Source organism: Aulonocara sp. 'chitande type north' Nkhata Bay, linkage group LG7 (assembly GCF_057382095.1).
Source record: "Aulonocara sp. 'chitande type north' Nkhata Bay isolate Kocher_YH1m ecotype deep benthic linkage group LG7, A_spYH_male_GT1.1, whole genome shotgun sequence".
Lineage (NCBI taxonomy): Eukaryota > Metazoa > Chordata > Actinopteri > Cichliformes > Cichlidae > Aulonocara > Aulonocara sp. 'chitande type north' Nkhata Bay.
In genome coordinates this window covers 15,427,215-15,446,788 of record NC_141350.1, presented here as the reverse complement: position 1 = coordinate 15,446,788, position 19,574 = coordinate 15,427,215, and the positions used below count along the sequence as shown (strand labels likewise).

At 39.5% G+C, this 19,574-nt stretch overlaps 1 protein-coding gene across 4 annotated transcripts; it reads left to right on the top strand.

The window, feature by feature from the left end:
* LOC147324845 (unconventional myosin-Va-like) lies at nt 1-19,369 on the top strand. Of its 4 annotated transcripts, none has more exons than XM_086298864.1 (40): nt 1-155; nt 476-586; nt 1,103-1,274; nt 3,788-3,932; nt 4,035-4,188; nt 4,770-4,913; nt 5,197-5,278; nt 5,396-5,503; nt 6,296-6,402; nt 6,524-6,786; nt 6,876-6,957; nt 7,103-7,243; nt 7,381-7,506; nt 7,982-8,065; nt 8,315-8,440; nt 9,217-9,314; nt 9,431-9,517; nt 9,639-9,747; nt 9,858-10,069; nt 10,161-10,317; nt 11,270-11,509; nt 11,643-11,891; nt 12,193-12,286; nt 12,380-12,522; nt 12,731-12,844; nt 13,134-13,268; nt 13,398-13,454; nt 13,643-13,870; nt 14,221-14,288; nt 14,377-14,451; nt 14,532-14,730; nt 14,891-14,984; nt 15,081-15,224; nt 15,302-15,456; nt 15,537-15,626; nt 15,725-15,875; nt 15,961-16,243; nt 17,178-17,352; nt 17,451-17,531; nt 17,622-19,369. In XM_086298864.1, the coding sequence occupies exons 1-40, from the start codon at nt 129-131 to the stop codon at nt 17,772-17,774; spliced, it is 5,463 nt and encodes a 1,820-aa protein (XP_086154990.1). In that variant the 5' UTR covers nt 1-128; the 3' UTR covers nt 17,775-19,369. The 4 variants fall into 4 exon arrangements, with proteins under 4 accessions (XP_086154990.1, XP_086154989.1, XP_086154992.1 ...); XM_086298863.1 differs by having other exon boundaries at nt 6,521-6,786; nt 17,622-19,368; XM_086298866.1 differs by lacking the exon at nt 1,103-1,274 and having other exon boundaries at nt 6,521-6,786; nt 17,622-19,368.
* Nucleotides 19,370-19,574: the final 205 nt, after the last annotated feature.

Here is a 19,574-nt window from a genome sequence, read left to right as displayed (position 1 = left end):
GTCCCAGAGAGCGGAGGAGGAGAGGAGAAAAGTTAATGGCATTCTACTCTGGGAGTCAGTAAAAATGCTCGGCGCCTCTCTTCGCGGTAGGAAAACGTTTGAGCAGGCTCACTGAGGACGTTAAAGAGATGGCAGCCGCTGAACTTTACTCCAAGGTAGGTTTGAATTTGACTATCAGGTATCCAGCTTCACCCAGCTGAGTTAGTTAACTTTTAGGTAACTGTCAAGTATGGCGTTTTTCTCATAGGAGTGTCTGCTTAAATGAAGAGTTTACTAAATGAAGAGTTTAAGAACTCTTCATTTAGTAAAGGTCTTTAAATCAGACCTTTAGACTGTGTCAGCGCTGATGATATGAGTGAATGCTTCATAATTGCTATTCTTCAATTTTCCTGTCACTGATGTTTATGCTGTAGTTTTTTGTACGGTTTCTGTAAGTGAATGGTTGGTTGAATGGCTCTGACCCGTTTCCCCTCAGTATGCCCGTGTATGGCTCCCAGATGCAGCAGAAGTGTGGAAATCAGCAGAGCTTACCAAAGACTACACTCCTGGCGACCAGACGCTCTCTCTGCACCTGGAGGATGGCACGGTGAGACAATTAAATACCAACTACTGTACATACGGGACACACAAGAGTTTCACATAGAGGCACTGAAATGGACATTGATCTTCTGTCTGAGAGCCATGCGCACATTTCTCTGCAGGAATGCTGGCAACAGAGCCTCATAAATTTCTATGTGCCCTGAAGGATTATTTGAGACAGCTGAGTTGTTTGATGAGCGCACAAAAATCCTTAAAAACACTTAAAGAAGTCAACAAATTCATTTGCTGCCTTCAAAATAGGTGGAAAATAGGAAAAATTATGTGGTGAAAGAGTTATCCTCAGCTATGCTGCTGCCTGCAGCTATGATGTCGAGTTTGGGCATGCACAGCAGGTATGAAAATGAGGCCAAAGCTTTATCGTGAGTGAACATGAACAGGGGGAGCACAGTGGCTGCTTTTTAGCTTCATCATTAGGCACACCTGGTGATGCCATTCCCTAAAAGTGGAAGCAACTTACTCTCTTCTCTTCTTCGTGTTTTGCTACCTTTTTGTGTCTTTCTAGAAAGTGGAGCACAAAATAGACCCACGTACCAACAACCTGCCACCACTAAGAAACCCAGATATCCTGGTGGGGGAGAATGACCTCACAGCTCTCAGCTATCTCCATGAGCCAGCAGTGCTACACAACCTCAAAGTGCGCTTTATCGACTCCAGGTTGATTTACACATACTGTGGTAATGAGCGACATTTCCTTTGACTCGCACTATCACTGTCACTGTAGACTTTGGAGCTCTGCTCACTGTACACTCTGACATAATCTGCACTACGTTATGCTGATGTATGTGCTGCAGGTCGCTTTTAAAGGAACACAGCACCATATAATACAGGATACTTCAAATAAGTGAATTAAGTGAAAGCTAATGGATACTTGATTTTACCACCTTGTAGCTGGCGGTTGGTTCCCAGTGGACATTCCTGTGCTCCTGTTGCCTACAATAATGTGAAAAACAACGTTTATTTTGACTGTAGGCAGCCTGGGCCACACATTGGCTCTAGAATATTTTGGTATACTGAGAAGTTCATCGTGAACTCTGACTCCAAGATGACCAGATCCTGTGTGTGCAAACAAGCCCAAATCATCACCCCTCCACCACCATGGTTCAAAGTTGATTACAGGTGTTTGTGCTGCTCTGTTTGTTTTTTATATGGTGCTATGGTGGTCATACTTGTGGATGATCAGTTAACTACAGGTAATTTGATTAGCTGAACCTGCTTTTTACCCTGTTAATGCCTATACCATCAGTAAGAGCATATTTAGATTTTTACAGGACTGCATTGAGTTCTGTGAATATTTTGTTTTCTGCATGAGTTTAGGTAAGCCTCTAATATATTTACCACCCTGTCATATAGTTCCAGATCCATAGTTAGTTGGATAAAACCACATTTCTTTTGAAGTATTGCCTCTCAACACCAACAACACCTGTGGATTTTCATATAACAAATTTTCAAACAATCAAGATGGGATCGAAGTGCAATTTTTCAGCTTTAATCAAAGGGGCGTTTTTCAGAGCTAATTGTTAATTGTAAAACTAACAGTCATTTTAACAATAGAGATTGTTTTTGATTTCTGGTTGAAAATCCTGGTGCTTGTTTGTGGATCTTTCTAGATTTGGTTTTGTCTTCAGTAAATAAAAGCATCCTCTTTTTGGGTTGAGATCAGGTGTCTGACTGGAGACACTGAATTGAAGACATTGACAAGAATATGCCTTACAAAACTCTTGAGGTACTTTTGCCATATGCTTTGGGTCATTATCCATTTACAATATTAAACTCTGTCTGATCAGTTTTGGTGCATTTGGCTGAATCTGAGCAGAGAGTACAGCCCTGCACACTTCACCCTGTTACTGCTATCAGCAGTCACATCATCAGTAAACACTAGTGGCCCAGTTCCACTGGCAGCCATGCATGGCCACACCATAACATTATTTTTAGTTTTTTCCCCCAGCCTAAAGAGTTCCTCTCTTACTTGCACTGACATCTCTCTGAGCCTCATATTTAAAATTACAGTGAAAAGCTATAATATGCAAATTCAACGTTGAATTCACTTCAGATAATATGTCGTCTCAATTTGTCTTGAAACACTGATGGTACAGGCCTCACCTAGCCCTGCTTGAAAATAAAAGTTGATAAAATTTCTAAAACAGTTATTGCCATTTTATTTTTTAACTCCTTGAAATAAAGCTGGAAGCTTATGCTTCAGTCAGATCTTGATTGTTTTAAGTCCCTGGTGGTGGTATACAGAGACAAAATTACAAATATAGCTATTGTGCAACAAATTATGGATGACGAATGTCGTCCCTTTCTAGGGTCTCTGGTTGCCAGAGTCACTGTCTGTGTGTGGATGTGATGAGCAAGGTGTGGCTCTAACTGTGAAACAACATACTCATTGAAAAAAGACGTGCCAGTCAGAAGTCATTGTGAGCATATCCTGGATTATTTTCTCCCAGACTCTTTCACAAGTCTTTTTTCGTCCATAATGGTATGACGAGGCTGAAAACAAAAGGCAACAGAGCTTTTGTAACTGTGGCCCCCAGACTGTGGAACTCTCTCCCTTTGAGCTTGAGATCTGTGGACTCAGTGGTCTCTTCTAAAATCTCATCTTTTTAAACTTGCTTTTGGTTGATTTTTTTTGTTTTGTTTTTATGTTTTAGCCTCTCTGTGAAGCACTTTGTGATTTTTATCTTGAAAGGTGCTATATAAATAAAATTTTACTTACTTTACTTACCCTCTGGTGGCTGTCAGAAACAATGCAAGTTTAAGTAATACATACACATATGTGTATATACACATACTATATATATGTACAGACTTCTTTCTAGTGGAGGGCTTATCATCATTTGTCGTACCCAAGCTGTCCCCCCCCCCCCCCCCCCCCCAAAAAAAAAACAACAACTATTTTATCAGCTTTATCGGATTAAGAGACGGATGTTCATTCATGTTTGTTAATTTCTGTCATATTTATGTATTTCTGGATACAAAGAAAGTGAAATTGTTTTGGTTCCACTGTAAATGCTTTTGATATATTTTCATTTACCAAATTTGAGTAATATGTTTAACAATCTGATAACCAGTCTGCTTTTGCAGCTTGTTTGCCGTGGTAGAGTTTAAATACATGGGAAGAAGTAGTTTTAGACAATTCATGATGTTGTAATTTAGAGTGAACATTTTTCTTGTGGTTGATTATTAGGAATTGTCCTGGTTGCCATCAATCCGTATGAGAGACTGCCCATCTATGACGCTGCCATCATTAATGCCTACAGCGGACAAAACATGGGGGATATGGATCCCCACATCTTTGCAGTTGCAGAGGAGGCATACAAACAGATGGCCAGGTGTTGACATTTCAAAGTACATATCATGTTAAACTTTAAAGCAAGTAAATTCTTTTGTATTTCCTCTTACTAATGTTCAGTCTGTATGACACTTTCATCCAGGGATGAAAGAAATCAGTCCATTATAGTAAGTGGTGAGTCTGGGGCTGGCAAAACCGTCTCTGCCAAGTATGCAATGCGTTACTTTGCAACAGTCAGCTCCTCTGGAGAGGCCAATGTGGAGGAGCGAGTTCTTGCATCCAGTCCCATCATGGAGGTAAAGGACTTAGGACAAAAATAGAAGATATTAAAAGTTACTGAACATCTGTACGTATATTGATGTTATTTATGTTATACACTAAATTTGTACATGTGTCATTGTTTTCAGTTTTGTGTCCAATTTTGTTGTTGTTTTTAAAAACTTATTTACCCTTTCATTTCATTTAATTGCAACTGTAGTGTAAATCATGATGCAACTTTCTCTGCCTGTGGTCTATATGTCTCTGCAACAATTAATTTAGAAATACCCTTTCACTGTTGGGATCAACACTCCTGTCACAGTAGAAATAACACAGCGTTGCGTGGGTTGAATCTGATCTACCCTGATGCCTACGTGGCTTTTGATTATGCCACTAAGCACTAACAGATTGTTTGAGCATGACAACTGCAGCAAGACAAATAAATTAAAAATAGATTAGGATCCAGAACAGCAGACTGGGACCTTTACAGAAAACCCTGCAACTATCACGTCTGAGTGCCAAACACATGCCTGATCATCTACATCAGAATTCCCTGTCCATGGTCAGAGCTTCATCTTATTTTAACTTGTTGAACTGAAACTTTTTATATTTTATGTAGGCCCTTGGAAATGCCAAGACAACAAGGAACGACAACAGCAGCCGCTTTGGAAAATACATTGAGATTGGGTTTGACACAAAGTATTGCATAACTGGGGCTAACATGAGAACCTACTTACTGGAAAAGTCTCGAGTTGTGTTTCAGGTAAATTTCATTTCTTTGGATTTTACTTGAATATTTAATATTTTTATATGAAGCATTTCTCCTCCAAAGTGAGCTATTTTAAAGCACTGTAATGTTTGTGTAACAGTGTTTAATGCGCAGTGTAGTAACAATGAACCATAAACAACCCACTGTTTGATTTGTCTGGGAGAACACCAGCTATTTTTAAGGCAACATTTAGTTTGAATTTCTGCCTAATTTTACTAAGTTTTCTTTGTGGTACATTTTTGTGGTAACTATGTTACATCTGTATTCACAACTTTAGGCCCACAGTGAAAGGAACTACCATATATTCTACCAGCTATGTGCCTCTTCACATTTACCAGAGTTCAAAGCCTTCAGGTTAGGTGTGCAATTCTCTAAAATATAAATTTCCTTTAGGCATTTAAAAAAAAAAAAAAAAAACATTTTGCAATTACAGTTGTCTGTATTAATACAGTATTTTCTTTCACTAATGAGGTAAGGTTGCGCAGATGACTTCCACTGCACTAACCAGGGTCAGAGCCCAGTCATAGATGGAGTGGATGATGCCAAAGAGATGTGCAATACCCGTAGGTCTTTCTCACTGTTAGGTGAGTGTTTGCTGTGTTTTAGTAAGGTTTACATGTGCATGTAGAGCAGATCGTTTGATGATTGTGTTATAGAGTTTTGTTTGACACATAAGCCCAAAGTGGGAAGGATGCAACATTTAATTCACATTATTTTCATTTTCAAAACTTTCAGTGACTCGTGAGATCCAACGAGTCTGGCCATTTTCTTGCTGAAAGAACAATTCCCTTTGGGGGAAAAATGTTTCTTTGTAAAGATGATAATTTAGAATAACTTCGTATTGAGTTGGAGTTACTTTTGCTTTAAGGCAGTGGCATCAAACATGTTGCCCAGGGCCTAGAACTGGCAGGCCAGTAGGTCTAATTCAGCCTCTGGATAACATGATATCTTCAATTTTGATGGAGTGATCTGAACACTGTGAAAGAATGATATTAAATTGTGCAGAAAGTATTTTTGGATGGCCACAAGTTGTTTGCTTCATACACAGTAAAATAGTTACACAAACTGTACTCTCTGTGCTTTGCAGGTCCAGTGTGAATAATGTGAAACATTACAGAAATGAACTTCATGTGGTTCCTTAAATGCAAACATTGTAGAACATGCATGCACTTCTTCACATTAAGTAAACATGTTTTCTGTCCAGCCCAGTTGAGATTAAATTGGGCTATATGCTGGCAATTAACTAAAGCCCCCCTCTTATAGAAACATGGGATCCCCTCACTATAGGGGTCAAGGGTTCATTTGTCATTCATCTGTACAGTCTTGGTTTTGGACTCAGTGACATTAAAAATCCTCATTTATTGTCTTGATTGTAGGAATTGGGGAAAGTGATCAAATGGAAATTTACCAAATTCTGTCAGCTATTCTTCATCTTAGCAATGTGGAGGTAAAAGACCAGTCAGCAGACAGATGCAGCATAAAGGTAAACATTATTTTTCACAGGACACAACATACAATTTTTAAAAAATATATAATTGTATGAATGTTGCTTTGAGGATGTGTAGGTCTTTATCAGATCAATGTTATTCATGTATTTCCAGCAGGATGATGTCCACCTGATGGTTTTCTGTGACCTGATGGGAGTGCCTTGCGAAGAAATGGCCCACTGGTTATGCCACAGGAAGCTCAAGACAACCACGGAAACCTTTGTTAAGCCTGTTCCCAAAATTAATGCGATCTATGGCCGAGATGCCCTAGCCAAACACATTTATGCCAGACTCTTCAGCTGGATTGTGGACAGTATCAACAGTGCCTTAAAATCCACAGTGAAGCAGCACTCATTCATTGGTGTGCTCGACATTTACGGGTCTGTTTTTGAACACTAGCTTTCTCTGTTTATACTCTGCAGTTCACCAGATATGTTTGTTTTTAATTTAACTTTGTATTTTTCCTCAGGTTTGAAACTTTTGACATCAACAGCTTCGAACAGTTCTGCATCAACTATGCCAATGAAAAGCTTCAACAACAGTTCAACCTGGTATGTGTCTTTTTCTCTTCAAATTGTTTTTACATATTTATTTATTTTGAACAATAATGACAGATCTTATTATCTTATAATGTTTTGTTTTTTTTGTCAAAACATACAGTACCTGTAAATCATTTTTAGCTCCCATTCTTTCCAGCATGTCTTCAAACTGGAACAAGAGGAGTACATGAAAGAGGAAATCCCTTGGACACTGATTGACTTCTATGACAATCAGCCTTGTATTAATCTCATCGAAGCCAAACTGGGCGTCCTGGACCTTCTGGATGAGGAGTGTAAGGTAAAATGCTGTTTTTGTTTATTTTCTTCCCACCAGAAGTGTGTCCAGCTGCTTTTCAGACTCTCCGCCACACTGTGCTTGGAGGTTATGAGTAATGCCGTGACTAACTGATGTGTCAGCTCTTCCTCTTTCCACAGATGCCCAAAGGATCTGACGAAACATGGGCACAGAAGCTGTACAACACCCTCCTGAAGCAGAATGCTCACTTTGAAAAACCAAGGTTGTCAAATAGAGCTTTCATCATCCACCACTTTGCTGACAAGGTGAAAAGGAATTGTATGGCTTACGCTAATGTGCCCTTGCTTCAGCTTGAAGGGTTCAGGATCTCTTTCTGTTGTGTGTTCGTGGGTTTTCTCCAGGTGTCTCAAATGAACTTTAACTGAATTGCTTGTGTGTGCAAATGTGTGTACTTGTGACTTCATTGGTTACTGACTACTCTGTGGTATAAACCCATGCTTTTTCCCAGTGTGTGCTGGGATTAGCTCCAGCTCTCCATATCCTGAACAGAACAAGCAGTGTGGAAACAGACGGATGTGTGACTCATTTACTAAGCAAAACTAAAAACAGTGAAGTTGTACCTGTCTGCAAAGTCAAAATCCATACCTTTCCCACAAATGTTTGATTCATATGATTCTGTTTATTGAAGCCATACCACTCAGTCTGCTTCAGGCTTTGGGTGAATATGATCTTTGCTCTTTTAGTGAGAGAACACAGTCTGACCTGGTCCTTTGTGCCTAGGTGGAGTATCAGTGTGTGGGCTTCCTGGAGAAAAATAAGGACACAGTCAATGAAGAACAGATTAATGTGCTGAAAAAGAGCAAGGTGAATTTATAAACTTTCTGTTGTTTATTATATTCTCACTTCTGCTAATATTCAGGGGGTGTTTTTGTTTTTTTGTGTAAAAGTATTCAGAAGGTTTAAATTTCAGCATCACTTAGCCAAGATCAAATGTCGTATGTTTGTGGGCACACACCCTTGAATTGTTCAGGCATAACTATTGAAGGAAGTACACACTTGTCCGCATTGAAAATGCTGCCATCTGCTGTTCACTGATTACTTCTGTTGTTTCAGTTTGATCTGCTGCTGAAGCTATTTGAGGATGATGAGAAGGCAGCAAATTCTTCTAACAAACTTACAAGCAGCATTGGAAGGGCTGGATCAGCTAAGAAGGATACTAAGAAGACTGTTGGACTGCAGGTGAGAAAATGACTCACAGGTAACTCTTTGACTGCCCCCCCCCCCCCCCTTTTTTTTTCAGTCTATATTTTGGTAGAACATTAACGAGCAAACAGGAAATTAGGGTTAAAGTGAGGGAGGCATGAAGAATATGGTCTGGGGTGGAACCCAGGCTTCTCTGGCCTTCTCAGCATAAAGGTTGGATGTACAGCCAGTTGAGTGGCAACTACCCCAAGGAACTTTGACATTTCCACTCATACAACTCTCATACTATAGACGGCCATGACATTGGACAGAATTGCAGGGTTTTAGCTGGTCTTTCTTGTAACTGTGTGCTAATGAATTCTGTAAAGTTATACAGTGTCTCATTATGTAAGCATAACCATTGTAAAGATGAATTTATCACAGTGTTAGTTAAACCTGTAATAACCAGCTTGTGCAGAACAGACAGAGAAGCCGATATGCTTTGATTTAACTGTTGATTTGTACTCCATGTTCACTAAAGTCCTCATATTTAAGGTTTATTTTGCCCTTCTTTATAACTGTTAAATTATAAAGAAGCGTTGTGAATGTGATGTTTGATAGTTCTGAAGTCCCTGTTCTCAAAGCCTGGAGAGCATGCATGATTGTGGACATTGTATCAGCTGTTCAGGTTCAAGTCGGTTTAGGATCCTTGTAGAGAAACTGCATGATGGGGGAGAATTAAAACTAATGTGGAAATTTATAGTAACTGACCATGTTAATTATTGTATTTTTCTATTCTCTTAGGAAGAATTCATTCTTGTCTTTTTATTCAGTTTCGACAGTCCCTGCATTTGCTGATGGAAACACTGAATGCTACAACTCCTCACTACGTGCGCTGCATCAAACCAAATGACCATAAAGCTCCGTTCACGTGAGGCAGATTTTGTTTTTTGTTGTTGTTTTTTTTTGTTTCCCACTTTTTCTTCATACAGCTATGTTCGACAAGAACAGATTAAAGGTTGTGCGCTTATGTTATTTTAAATAAAGATTGGACCCTGTGAGGGCTGTACAACAGCTTCGAGCATGTGGCATCCTCGAAACTATCCGGATCTCAGCAGCAGGCTTCCCATCAAGGTAGCATATCAGAAAGCACTTCTGATACAGAGCAAACAGCCACGAGAAGCTGTTAAAAAAATGTTTGCAATAGATAATCCTATATAAATTATAGATATAATTTATGATCTGATTATTGCAGGTGGACCTATCAGGAATTTTTTAGCCGCTATCGGGTTCTCATGAAGCAAAAGGACTTGCTTCCTGATAGAAAACAGGCCTGCAAAAATCTCCTGGAAAAACTTATAAAGGTATGGGTGTGTTTTATAAAATCAGCTTTCACAGGCTCACTTTAATGTGATGTAATACATATTAGACTGTGTGTTTGTTTTTTTTGTTTTTTTTTTTAATTTTGTTTTAGGACCAGGGGAAATACCAGTTTGGCAAAAACAAGATCTTCTTCAGAGCTGGCCAGGTGGCTTTCTTGGAGAAGCTGCGCTCGGACAAATTGCGTATGGCTTGTGTCTCCATCCAGAAGACTATTCGCTGCTGGCTGGCACGCAAAAAGTACCTGAGGATGAGGGAGTCTGCCATTACTATTCAGAAACATGTACGGGGTCACCAGGCACGCTGGTAAGTGAGGATGCCAAACAAGAGCAGAAGTTTGATTTTAGAAACTTTATGGATATTTTAGATGTATTTCTGAAATGCTTTTTTCTGTCAGTTATGCCAAGTTTCTGCTGCAAACCAGAGCAGCTATTATCATTCAGCGCAATGTGCGAATGTGGTCGAAAAGGAAACTCTACCAGCAGCAGCGTTCTGCAGCTATCACTGTTCAGTGCTTCTGGAGGGCTCACATGGCTAGAAAGCAGTACCATAAGGTAACATCATGTTGATCTTTAGACGTTTACTATATCCTACCTATTTTTTTCTTCTGTATTCATTGAGAGATTTGAATGCTAATCAATAAACAAAAAAATAAACAATATAAGTTGACCATATACCGACAAACTAAATATGGGAAAAAGAGCATCTTTGCCTAATAATGTGGGATATGTTACAAATGAGACGTATTTAGCATCTGAATACATTATATTTAAAGGCAGTCTTCCCAACCCCTTCACTAAGTCAATGCAGTGAGCATAAAAATAAGCTAAAGTTTAATTCTTATGCATTATGTCTTTTTATTCTTATGTATTCTTCTGTTTTTTTCCTGGGTAAGATTTAAAATGATTATTTTAATAGCTGTTTTTGCTGGTAATCATCACTGTAGCCATCAAGTGGTATATGTTTTGAGCTTTAAGTTTCTTGTGAGAACACAGACAGTTATTAGAAGTTTCCTGATTTTAGTTGTAGCTGAACTTCCTTTTAATTGTGGTATTTTTCATAGAATTCAGTGCGGCTTGTGACCTTGTGATGATGAGCTGTTTTCCGCCTTGGGTTTTAGCCCCCGGAAACCCAAGCCTGCCCTCACTTCCATTCAGTGAAAGCCAGATTATTTTTTTTAATGCTTCTGCCTTACAGCAGTGACTTTTGAAAACCTCTCATTACGAGAAAGAAAAACACAGTGCAGACCCACATAAAGAAGGATGTCTGCTCGCTCTATTTCTATATGATTCTCAAGTTAAAATCTGTAATTAATGATGTTTGAAACTGAAATGGTCTGGGATTATTCGTGTAAGACAGAGATGCACTTCTAACAGACTTAATTTTTTTAAATATATGATAAGCACTATGTACAAGTAACTGTATTTTTTTTTTAAGTGAAAGTCTTTTACTTCACTTTTAAATATGACGTTATGAACTTGCTTTTGCCCTTCTTTGTTTTCACAGTTGATGTATGAGAAAAAGGCAATAGTCATTCAGAAGTGGGTGAAAGGCTGGCTGGCCAGACAGCATTACAAGCGCATCCTGGCAGCCATTATCCTGCTGCAGAGTTGTGTGCGTCGCATGAGGGCAAAGAGGGAACTAAAGAAGCTGAAAGTAGAAGCACGCTCTGTGGAGCACTTCAAGAAGCTCAATATTGGCATGGAGAACAAGATTTTGCAGTTGCAGCACAAGATAAATGAGCAGGTGGGTATTGTGTGAGTATGGAGGTCTAGATTTGTACGAGGTACGTATTTGATTACTCTGTCACAAGAAAAAAAGTTCATTGGGAGTTGTCATATCACATGAACAGCATGTGTTTGTACCCCCCCTCCCGCAGCAAAAGGAAAACAGAGAACTCAGTGAGAAGCTGAGTGTTACGGAGAAAGCTCAGACTATGGAGATAGAGAGACAGAGCAGTGAGATAGAAAACCTGCGTAGATCAGAGCAAGAGACCAGAGCTAAAGCAGAGAGGCTACCCTCACTGCTGGAGCAGCTCTCCTTCCTCCAGCACGAACTGGAAAACACCCGCAGAGAGAAGGAAGACCTGGAAGAGCAGACAAAGGTCTACAAGGAGCAGACAGAGCAGGTAAGCCGTTATTCCAGTCTTCGAGATTTGCCTCAAACCTTGACCTGACTTCCTTTCATACCTGTTAATTATAAGAAAAGGTGACATCGTAGATTAATGACACAATGTCACATGCAATTTAGATAATATTGTATTCCATAACACCTCAGAATATAGAGAATAACAAGTTGCCTTACTGTAAATGTTGAATAAAGAGTGTTATATGACATATATTTGGTGGCAAGAGGACCTTAAAAATGTGTCATTTTCCAAAGAATGAACAGAAATAATATCTGATGATTATGTCCACTCTCACAATCAGGTGGTAGATGAACTTAACACGAAGAACAACTTGTTGAAAAATGACGTAGATGAACTGAACAAGCAAATCGTTGAACAAGCGCAACAGCTGACAGGTACTAAACGGTTACCGTCAGGCCTTTACTAGTCATCAATAATTCCTGACATTTAGAAAAAAAATATGCATAAAGAAAACTGTTTTGACCCAGAGATTCAAACCAACACTGAGAACACCAAACAGCTGGAGCAGGACTTGACTGAGGAACGTTCTCGATACCAAAGTCTGCTGAGCGAACACCTGCATCTGGAGGAGCGGCACAGAGACCTGAAGGAACAGATGGATCTCAACACTGTGAGGAACTATACTTAGTATTCAAACACACATTAGGAATTTCAAGCATAACTTACAAACCATGACCAGTTTTTACATGGTCACAATGACTTACAGAGCATACCAAAACCAGCTATAAGTACTAGACAAAGACTAAGTGCTGCAAACATAGGAATGCTTGTCATGTTTATTCCCTGTATGACATGTTGTCTTTTTCATTTTCACCTAGACTTCAAGCAAATCTAGTCTGAAGAGGACAGACTCCAACTACAGCAGTAACTCATCTGAGTTTAGTCAGAGCTTAGGCTCTACTGAGGGTGAAGACAGCTCTGTACAAACAGAGGTATGAAATACTCGCCTGTCTGTCAGCTTTGAGGTGGCTGTGAAGCATTTTGTGGGATGTACTACGAGGAATTTTACAGGTAACACGTTTTTATGAGGCACTTCAGAAGACGGTTCTGGGTAGAGTTCGCATGTTATCTATGTGGGTTTCCTCTAGGCACTGGATGCTCCTTCCTCAGATCATCTGTGGGAAGATTTCTTTCTGGCATTGTCTGTGTTATAATCCTATTAGTGCAGCATTCTTAGTTAGATTCTAAAGAGATCAACCAGGGCTTGCTGTGTTTTGTTAGGATGAGACCCAGACTGCAGTGGACCTGCCAGTCCTCTTGAAGCTTCAGAGGAGAGTGAAAGAGCTGGAGCAGGAGAAACAGTCACTATGGCAGCAGCTGGATAAACGAGAGGAAGACCAGCAAGAAAAAGCAAAAGTATGAATGCAATTTTTCTCTCTCCAAAAATGTAAAATTGCAAAATATACATAGCTGCTTTTTTTTTCTTAAAGGGTTTTGGTGATTTTATTTATTATTATTATTTATTGATATTTTTCTAAATAAAAGGTGGTCGAGGAACAGAGAACAAGTGGAAGAGCAGAACTGGACTTGGAAACATTGAAGGTGTGATGCTCTGTGGTTCAGTTTCAGCATACCAGAAATAAAGTGCCCACAAATAGTTTTAACATATTACCACAGTCTATAATAACCTTTCTTTGTACTGAAATACTGAAAGATGATTATAAACAAAATATATTTATTGATTCTTTTTGTTTTTTTTGTCTTTCTTGTTTCTAAATGTCTCGATGCAGCGACAAGAACTGGAGTCTGAGAACAAGAAATTGAAGCAGGATCTAAATGAGCTGCGAAAGTCTCTGACTAATGAGAACAGTGATTTAGTGCCCCCTGCCCCTGGTTCTCTGCCCTACAAAGTCCTGCTGGAGCAACTCAATTCTTCCACAGAGGAGCTGGAGATGAGGAAAGAGGAGGTGCTGCTCCTGCGGTCGCATTTGGTGCGCCAAGAGGCTCTTAAACACAAGGTGAAAAATTGAATGATACTGTTGTTATTCCCATTAAAAGAAATGGAAATACATTCATTTAAAAACACTGTATTTTCATTAAAATGTATAATGTGGGGATAGGTTAATTGGATAATCCAAATTGTCACTAGGTGTGAATGTGAGTGCGAATGGTTGTCTGTCCCTGTGTGTTGGCCCTGCGACAGACTGGCGAACTGTCCAGGGTGTACCCTGCCTCTCGCCCTATGACAGCTGGGATAGGCTCCAGCGCCCCCCGCGACCCTGAAAAGGATAAGCGGAAGCGAATGGATGGATGGATGGATGTATAATGAACAGTAATTAGAGGGATATAATATTGATCTGACCTGCAGGACTCTGCACTGGGAGAAGGTGTGAAATTGGATCTCAGTGAAATCCCCTCATATCAAGATGTTCACAAGTAAGACCTCCTGGTTTCTGCTGAAATATTAATGTTCCTGAAAAATTTGAATGCAATGAATTCATGTTGTGATGCTCCAATTGCTCAGATCCACTGACATCCACACACTGAATGAAGATGGAGAGCTGTGGCTGGCTTATGAAGGCTTGAAAGAGACAAATAGGTAATGAAGTAATAATAGTCAGGACTTATTAAAGCAAGTTCATGTTCAAGGCCATTGAAAGCTGTCCCTCCATCCTGCAGGCTTCTGGAGTACCAGATGCACGAGCAGGAACGGGTTCACAATGAGAGGTACATGAAGCTGGTAGAGGAGATGAACAAGCTGAAGGATGAAAAGGAGCAGCAGCAGCAGATGTTGGCTCAGAGCCTCCTTTTGCCTGAAGATGCCCGAATTGAAGCAAGCTTGAAGCTTGAGATTACACGGCTGACCAGAGAGAACCTGGTGGGTTTATCCAACATCTATCACTCTGCCTTAAAGTAAAGTGGTAGTAATAATAATATTAGTAATACTTTTAGTTTCACAGTTTCAGTAACAAACACCTCTCTGCCATGTATTAGCCTTAAAATAATAATGTAATCATTTAATTTTTATGTAATTTTAGGAACTTCTGGAACAGCAAGAGAAACAAGACAAAACCATTAGAAAGCTGAAAAAACAACTTAAGCTTTACATGAAAAAGGTTGAAGATTTTGAAGGTAACCACAAAGAACTGAGTTTGTACATAGTTACACTTATTTTTAAGAGCATGTTAGCAATAATCCTGTCATTGCTCATGTTATTGCTGTGTTTAGTGAGCACTGAGCAAGAGACCAGACGCTCAGTGGTGAGTCCTCCTGGCAGAGCAGTGAACATCACCCGCAAGGAGAAGGAGTACCAGGGCATGTTGGAGTACAAGCAGGGTGACGAGAGCCGGTTGCTTAAGAATCTGGTCATAGGTGGGACAAACATATGTTCAAGGAAATAATAAAATGTGGTTGATGTTTTTTGTAATGAAATGGTTCAATCTGCTAAGATCTGAAGCCTCGCGGCGTTGCTGTCAGCTTCACTCCAGGCCTTCCTGCCTACATCATCTTCATGTGCGTACGATATGCAGACATTGTGAATGACGATCAGAGAGTTAGCACTCTGCTAAATTCAACCATCAGCAGCATCAAAGGGGTCATCAAGGTGCAGCATATAACTTAAATCTGCATTATTAAAGTAAGTGACGCTTTTAGTTTGATTTAATTTTTATAATCTTTCTGCAGAGGAGAGGAAATGACTTTGAAGTGGTGTCTTTCTGGCTGGCTAACACCTGCCGGTTAATGCACTGTCTGAAGCAGTACAGTGGTGATGAGGTAAGCTTGAAAGTTTGCCAGTATACCAGTGTTATTTATGTAGCTGTACATAGAACTTAATTAATCCTACATATCTGTACGACTTTTGTGGACTTCAGGTGTTTATGGTGCACAACACGGCTAAGCAGAATGAGCACTGCTTGACCAATTTTGAACTATCAGAGTACCAGCAGGTCTTTGGCGATCTGGCCATTCAGATTTACCGTCAACTCATCAAATGTATGGAGGACATCCTGCAGCACCTCATAGGTGAGGAGACGTAATCTAATGATACTTAACAAGTAACAACATATGTTATTAAGTCTGTCATCTACAATTTGTGTCTTATGTGTAGTTTCGAGCATGCTGGAGAACGAGACAATCCAGGGTGTTTTAGGGTCCAAACCAACAGGCCTGAGGAAGAGGAGCACCAGTTTCTCAGAAGAGGGGGCTGTTACAATGGAGGTCCTCCTGCAGCGTCTTGGCCTCTTCCACACCACCATGAGTCAGCATGGGATGGACTCAGACCTCATTAAACAGGTGGTCAAGCAGCAGTTTTACATCATCTGTGCGGTCACACTCAACCACCTGCTGCTGCGGAAGGACATGTGCTCCTGGGGTAAAGGCCTGCAGATCAGGTACAGCCAAACACACACTGGGCATGAAAAACAAAAAGAGATGGTAAAGAGAGCGAAGATAAAAAATAAAAAATAAAAATGATAGTCTATTATTTATATCAGGCAAGATTTCTGCTTTATCATCAATCAGCATTCAAAAGTCAAGACATAAAATAAACGGCTGCTTGTCGTATTTGAATTACAGGTATGAATTTCAAACACAAGACCTCAGTCCCATCTTACTGAGTTATGTTACATTAGCCTTATATGTTTAGACCTTGATTTTAATCTGAAGTTTCCCCCTTTTGACACAGACTGATCACGTACTGCATATAATTTACCTGGCTGTCCAGGTAAAGAAGATGCTATTATTTTATAGCTGCATCATTACATGAAATATAAATATTCCAGATATAATACAAAGGAGGTTTTTAAACACATTTCACCACTTCTTAAGCAAACACATTTGGAAAAAAGTTCCATATGGTTTAACAAGTTCAAATGCACAATGGTAACTCAGGAGAGATGGTTAAGATGGGGTCTGAGGGGAGCCAGGTTCACCCAAACTAATGTCAAGGTCACTGATGGCACACTGAATGAGATCTAGCTGGGAGAACGACGGGAGAGAAATCTAGGGGCTTTATTTCAAAGAGCAAAGTGTAAGGTAATACCATTTGAGACAACTTTTTGATTTGAGTTGGGCATTCACCAGAGAGAAAACATGAAGAGGGCATCAACTGATCCTAACATAAGACTATATTAATTGACCTTTACCCTTGAATATGAGGTTAACAAATAGCACTGCCAAAACCATAAAGGTGGCAGAGTTTTCAGGTAATATAATACATATCTGTTTTTTTATATTTGTTTTAATTTCTGTGGTTGGATAGAAGAATGATGGAAGAACTTACCTGGGCAGTATGGAGCTTAATCTGTATTGTTTCTCTGGGTTCAGGTACAATGTATGGCAGCTGGAGGAGTGGCTGGCTGAGAGAGAGCTGACAGACTGTGGTGCAAAAGAAACTCTGGAGCCTCTCATACAGGCTGCACAGCTTCTACAGATCAAGAAAAAGACTGAAGCAGATGCCCAAGCCATCTGCAACATGTGCACTGGCCTCACCACAGCGCAGGTTGATCATCAGTTAAGACTCAGCTTTGTTAATCTGTAGACAGTTTATCCTGCTTGTGCTCTGATTGCCTTTTGTTTTTTGTTGTTTATTGTTGACAGATTGTCAAAGTATTGACCTTGTACACACCGGTGATTGAGTTTGAAGAGAGAGTGTCACCTTCATTCATCACAACGATTAAAGTGAGTAAAGCCTCTTTTACTATTATGTTAATGTTTAATATGTTTGTAACTTTTCTTTATCTGGCTTTGTTTGTTTGCTTTGCATTTTAGAACCTTTTGAAAGACAGAGCTGAGTCATCCACTTTGATGATGGATGCCAAGAAAATCTTCACCGTCACCCTCCCGTTCACACCTTCCTCTGTTGCTCTGGACACCGTCCAGATCCCGAGTAGCCTCAATCTGGGCTTCCTTACTCGCATCTAGACCTGTAACTTCTGATACTTGCATATAAAAATATCTTCACAGTTGGCTTTTATTGGACTCCAGAAACCAAGGAGAGGCCGTGTACATGTTATCTGTTTGCTTTTAGTATGAAGCATAAATGCTCTTGGAACAGTGAATATAAAATATAGGTCTCTTAATGGTTGCAAATCTTGTGTTGCTGACTGTATTGTAAACACACTGGTTCATTCTTGCGTTCATGGGTCGGAAGTTTCACAAATTCACTTGCTTATATGGTATTTATGATTACATGAATTCATAAAAGTGGAGTTCATATTTTTTAATTTAGTAAGAAATTTGGGAGCACTCCAGTATTTCTTTATATTTTTATAACTGCTGATGTAATGTTATTCTATTTATGCACATCATGGCAAGGGGAAGGAAGAGAGACTTCAAGTACATATATGTATATGTATTTAACTGATGTTGTCGGTCACATTAAAGGCTGGCTGATCAGTAACATGATGATGTTAAAATGCTGCACAGTGTTTAACTACCTTGTGAGGTATGTCAAGCTTGGTGTTCTGTTGAATTTTCAGAACAATCAAGAGTATTTTAGTTATGGTCAATATTTCTCTTGACACTGTAATGCATCCACTTCTCTTTGTAATAAGGTATACAGCTGTGTCTAACTGTAGACATCCTCCATTAAAGAAACTGGGAGTAAAATTTAATTAAATGTGCTGGCCCAACATTGCCTTTGTAGCTGCACATTGCTGTGCAGCTAAATAGCATGCTATCTCCTGTTCACAAGTGCTGTGAATTTGCAAAAGTTTAACAGATGAAATGACCTAAAAATTTATGAATGATTAACCTGCTGCCCACTGGGGATGTGTTAATGTGCTTCCTTGCCTTTCTGGTTCAGTCTTTTGTGAGTCTTGGGTCGGATTGACTTAAATGTGATGAGTTGGTTTTTAAAGAAGTTAAGTGTTTGTGTGCTTACATCTGCTCATATATGGTGAGGTGGCCGACGTCAGCATCCTGTTTCTTTAGGAGTGAGAATCCTTGTTCAAAAACGAGCACACCCACTCTGGCAAGCCGCTGTCACAAGACGGGAGGGCGGAGTCATCCAAAGTCCGGAGCAGGTGAGCGACAAGGCACCGAGAAAATGAGGAGACAAACCCGGAAGATGACTGATCGGTTTTTCAGAATGAATGCAAAAGCTTTTTCAACGGCTGCAGTCCCCGGCCTTCACGTGTGATCAGTTAAAGCTATGACTACATGAGACTTTTCAGATGGTTTATTGATAATTTACTTCTAAGTAGTGACAAAAACTGTGTTGACAATAACTGAGATCTCTTAGAATTAAATGTCAATATAATTCAAACAATCTATGAAAATATTGTCAATGTTTAATTGTTGTATTTCAATGCTTTTATATATTTGTTACAGACTGAATGCAGTGGTATTGAGACAACAGACAGTAAACAAAATTATACATGGATTTGAATCTATTTTGGATCAACTTAACCAGAGAGGATTTAGAGAAGTTTTAATAGTTTACAGCATCTAGGTGTCCAGGGAAAGAGCTTCAAGTAAAATGTAAAAATTGATTTGTACAGCAGAATTGCTTTTCACCCTTTTAATCTTTTGATTCTTTCAAAATGGACAGTAACAGGCTACCAACAATAAAAAAGTAAATTTATAATAAGTACAATTTAATTGCTTTGAATGATACAAAACAGTGCAGACGAATAAATTAACACAAATAGATGACGTAACGTCTGTAATGATGCAGAGTGTATTTCAAAAAACGCCTTAGGGTGACTCTTATTTTGAAAA

Bases quoted from the DNA above. Each gene is read 5' to 3' on its own strand.
- LOC147324845 (XM_086298863.1), top strand. From the start codon at position 129: ATGGCAGCCGCTGAACTTTACTCCAAG. The intron at 9,315-9,430 runs GTGAGGCAGATT...TTTTAAATAAAG, and splicing joins GACCATAAAGCTCCGTTCAC to ATTGGACCCTGTGAGGGCTG. The intron at 11,892-12,192 runs GTAAGCCGTTAT...TCTCACAATCAG, and splicing joins ACAAGGAGCAGACAGAGCAG to GTGGTAGATGAACTTAACAC.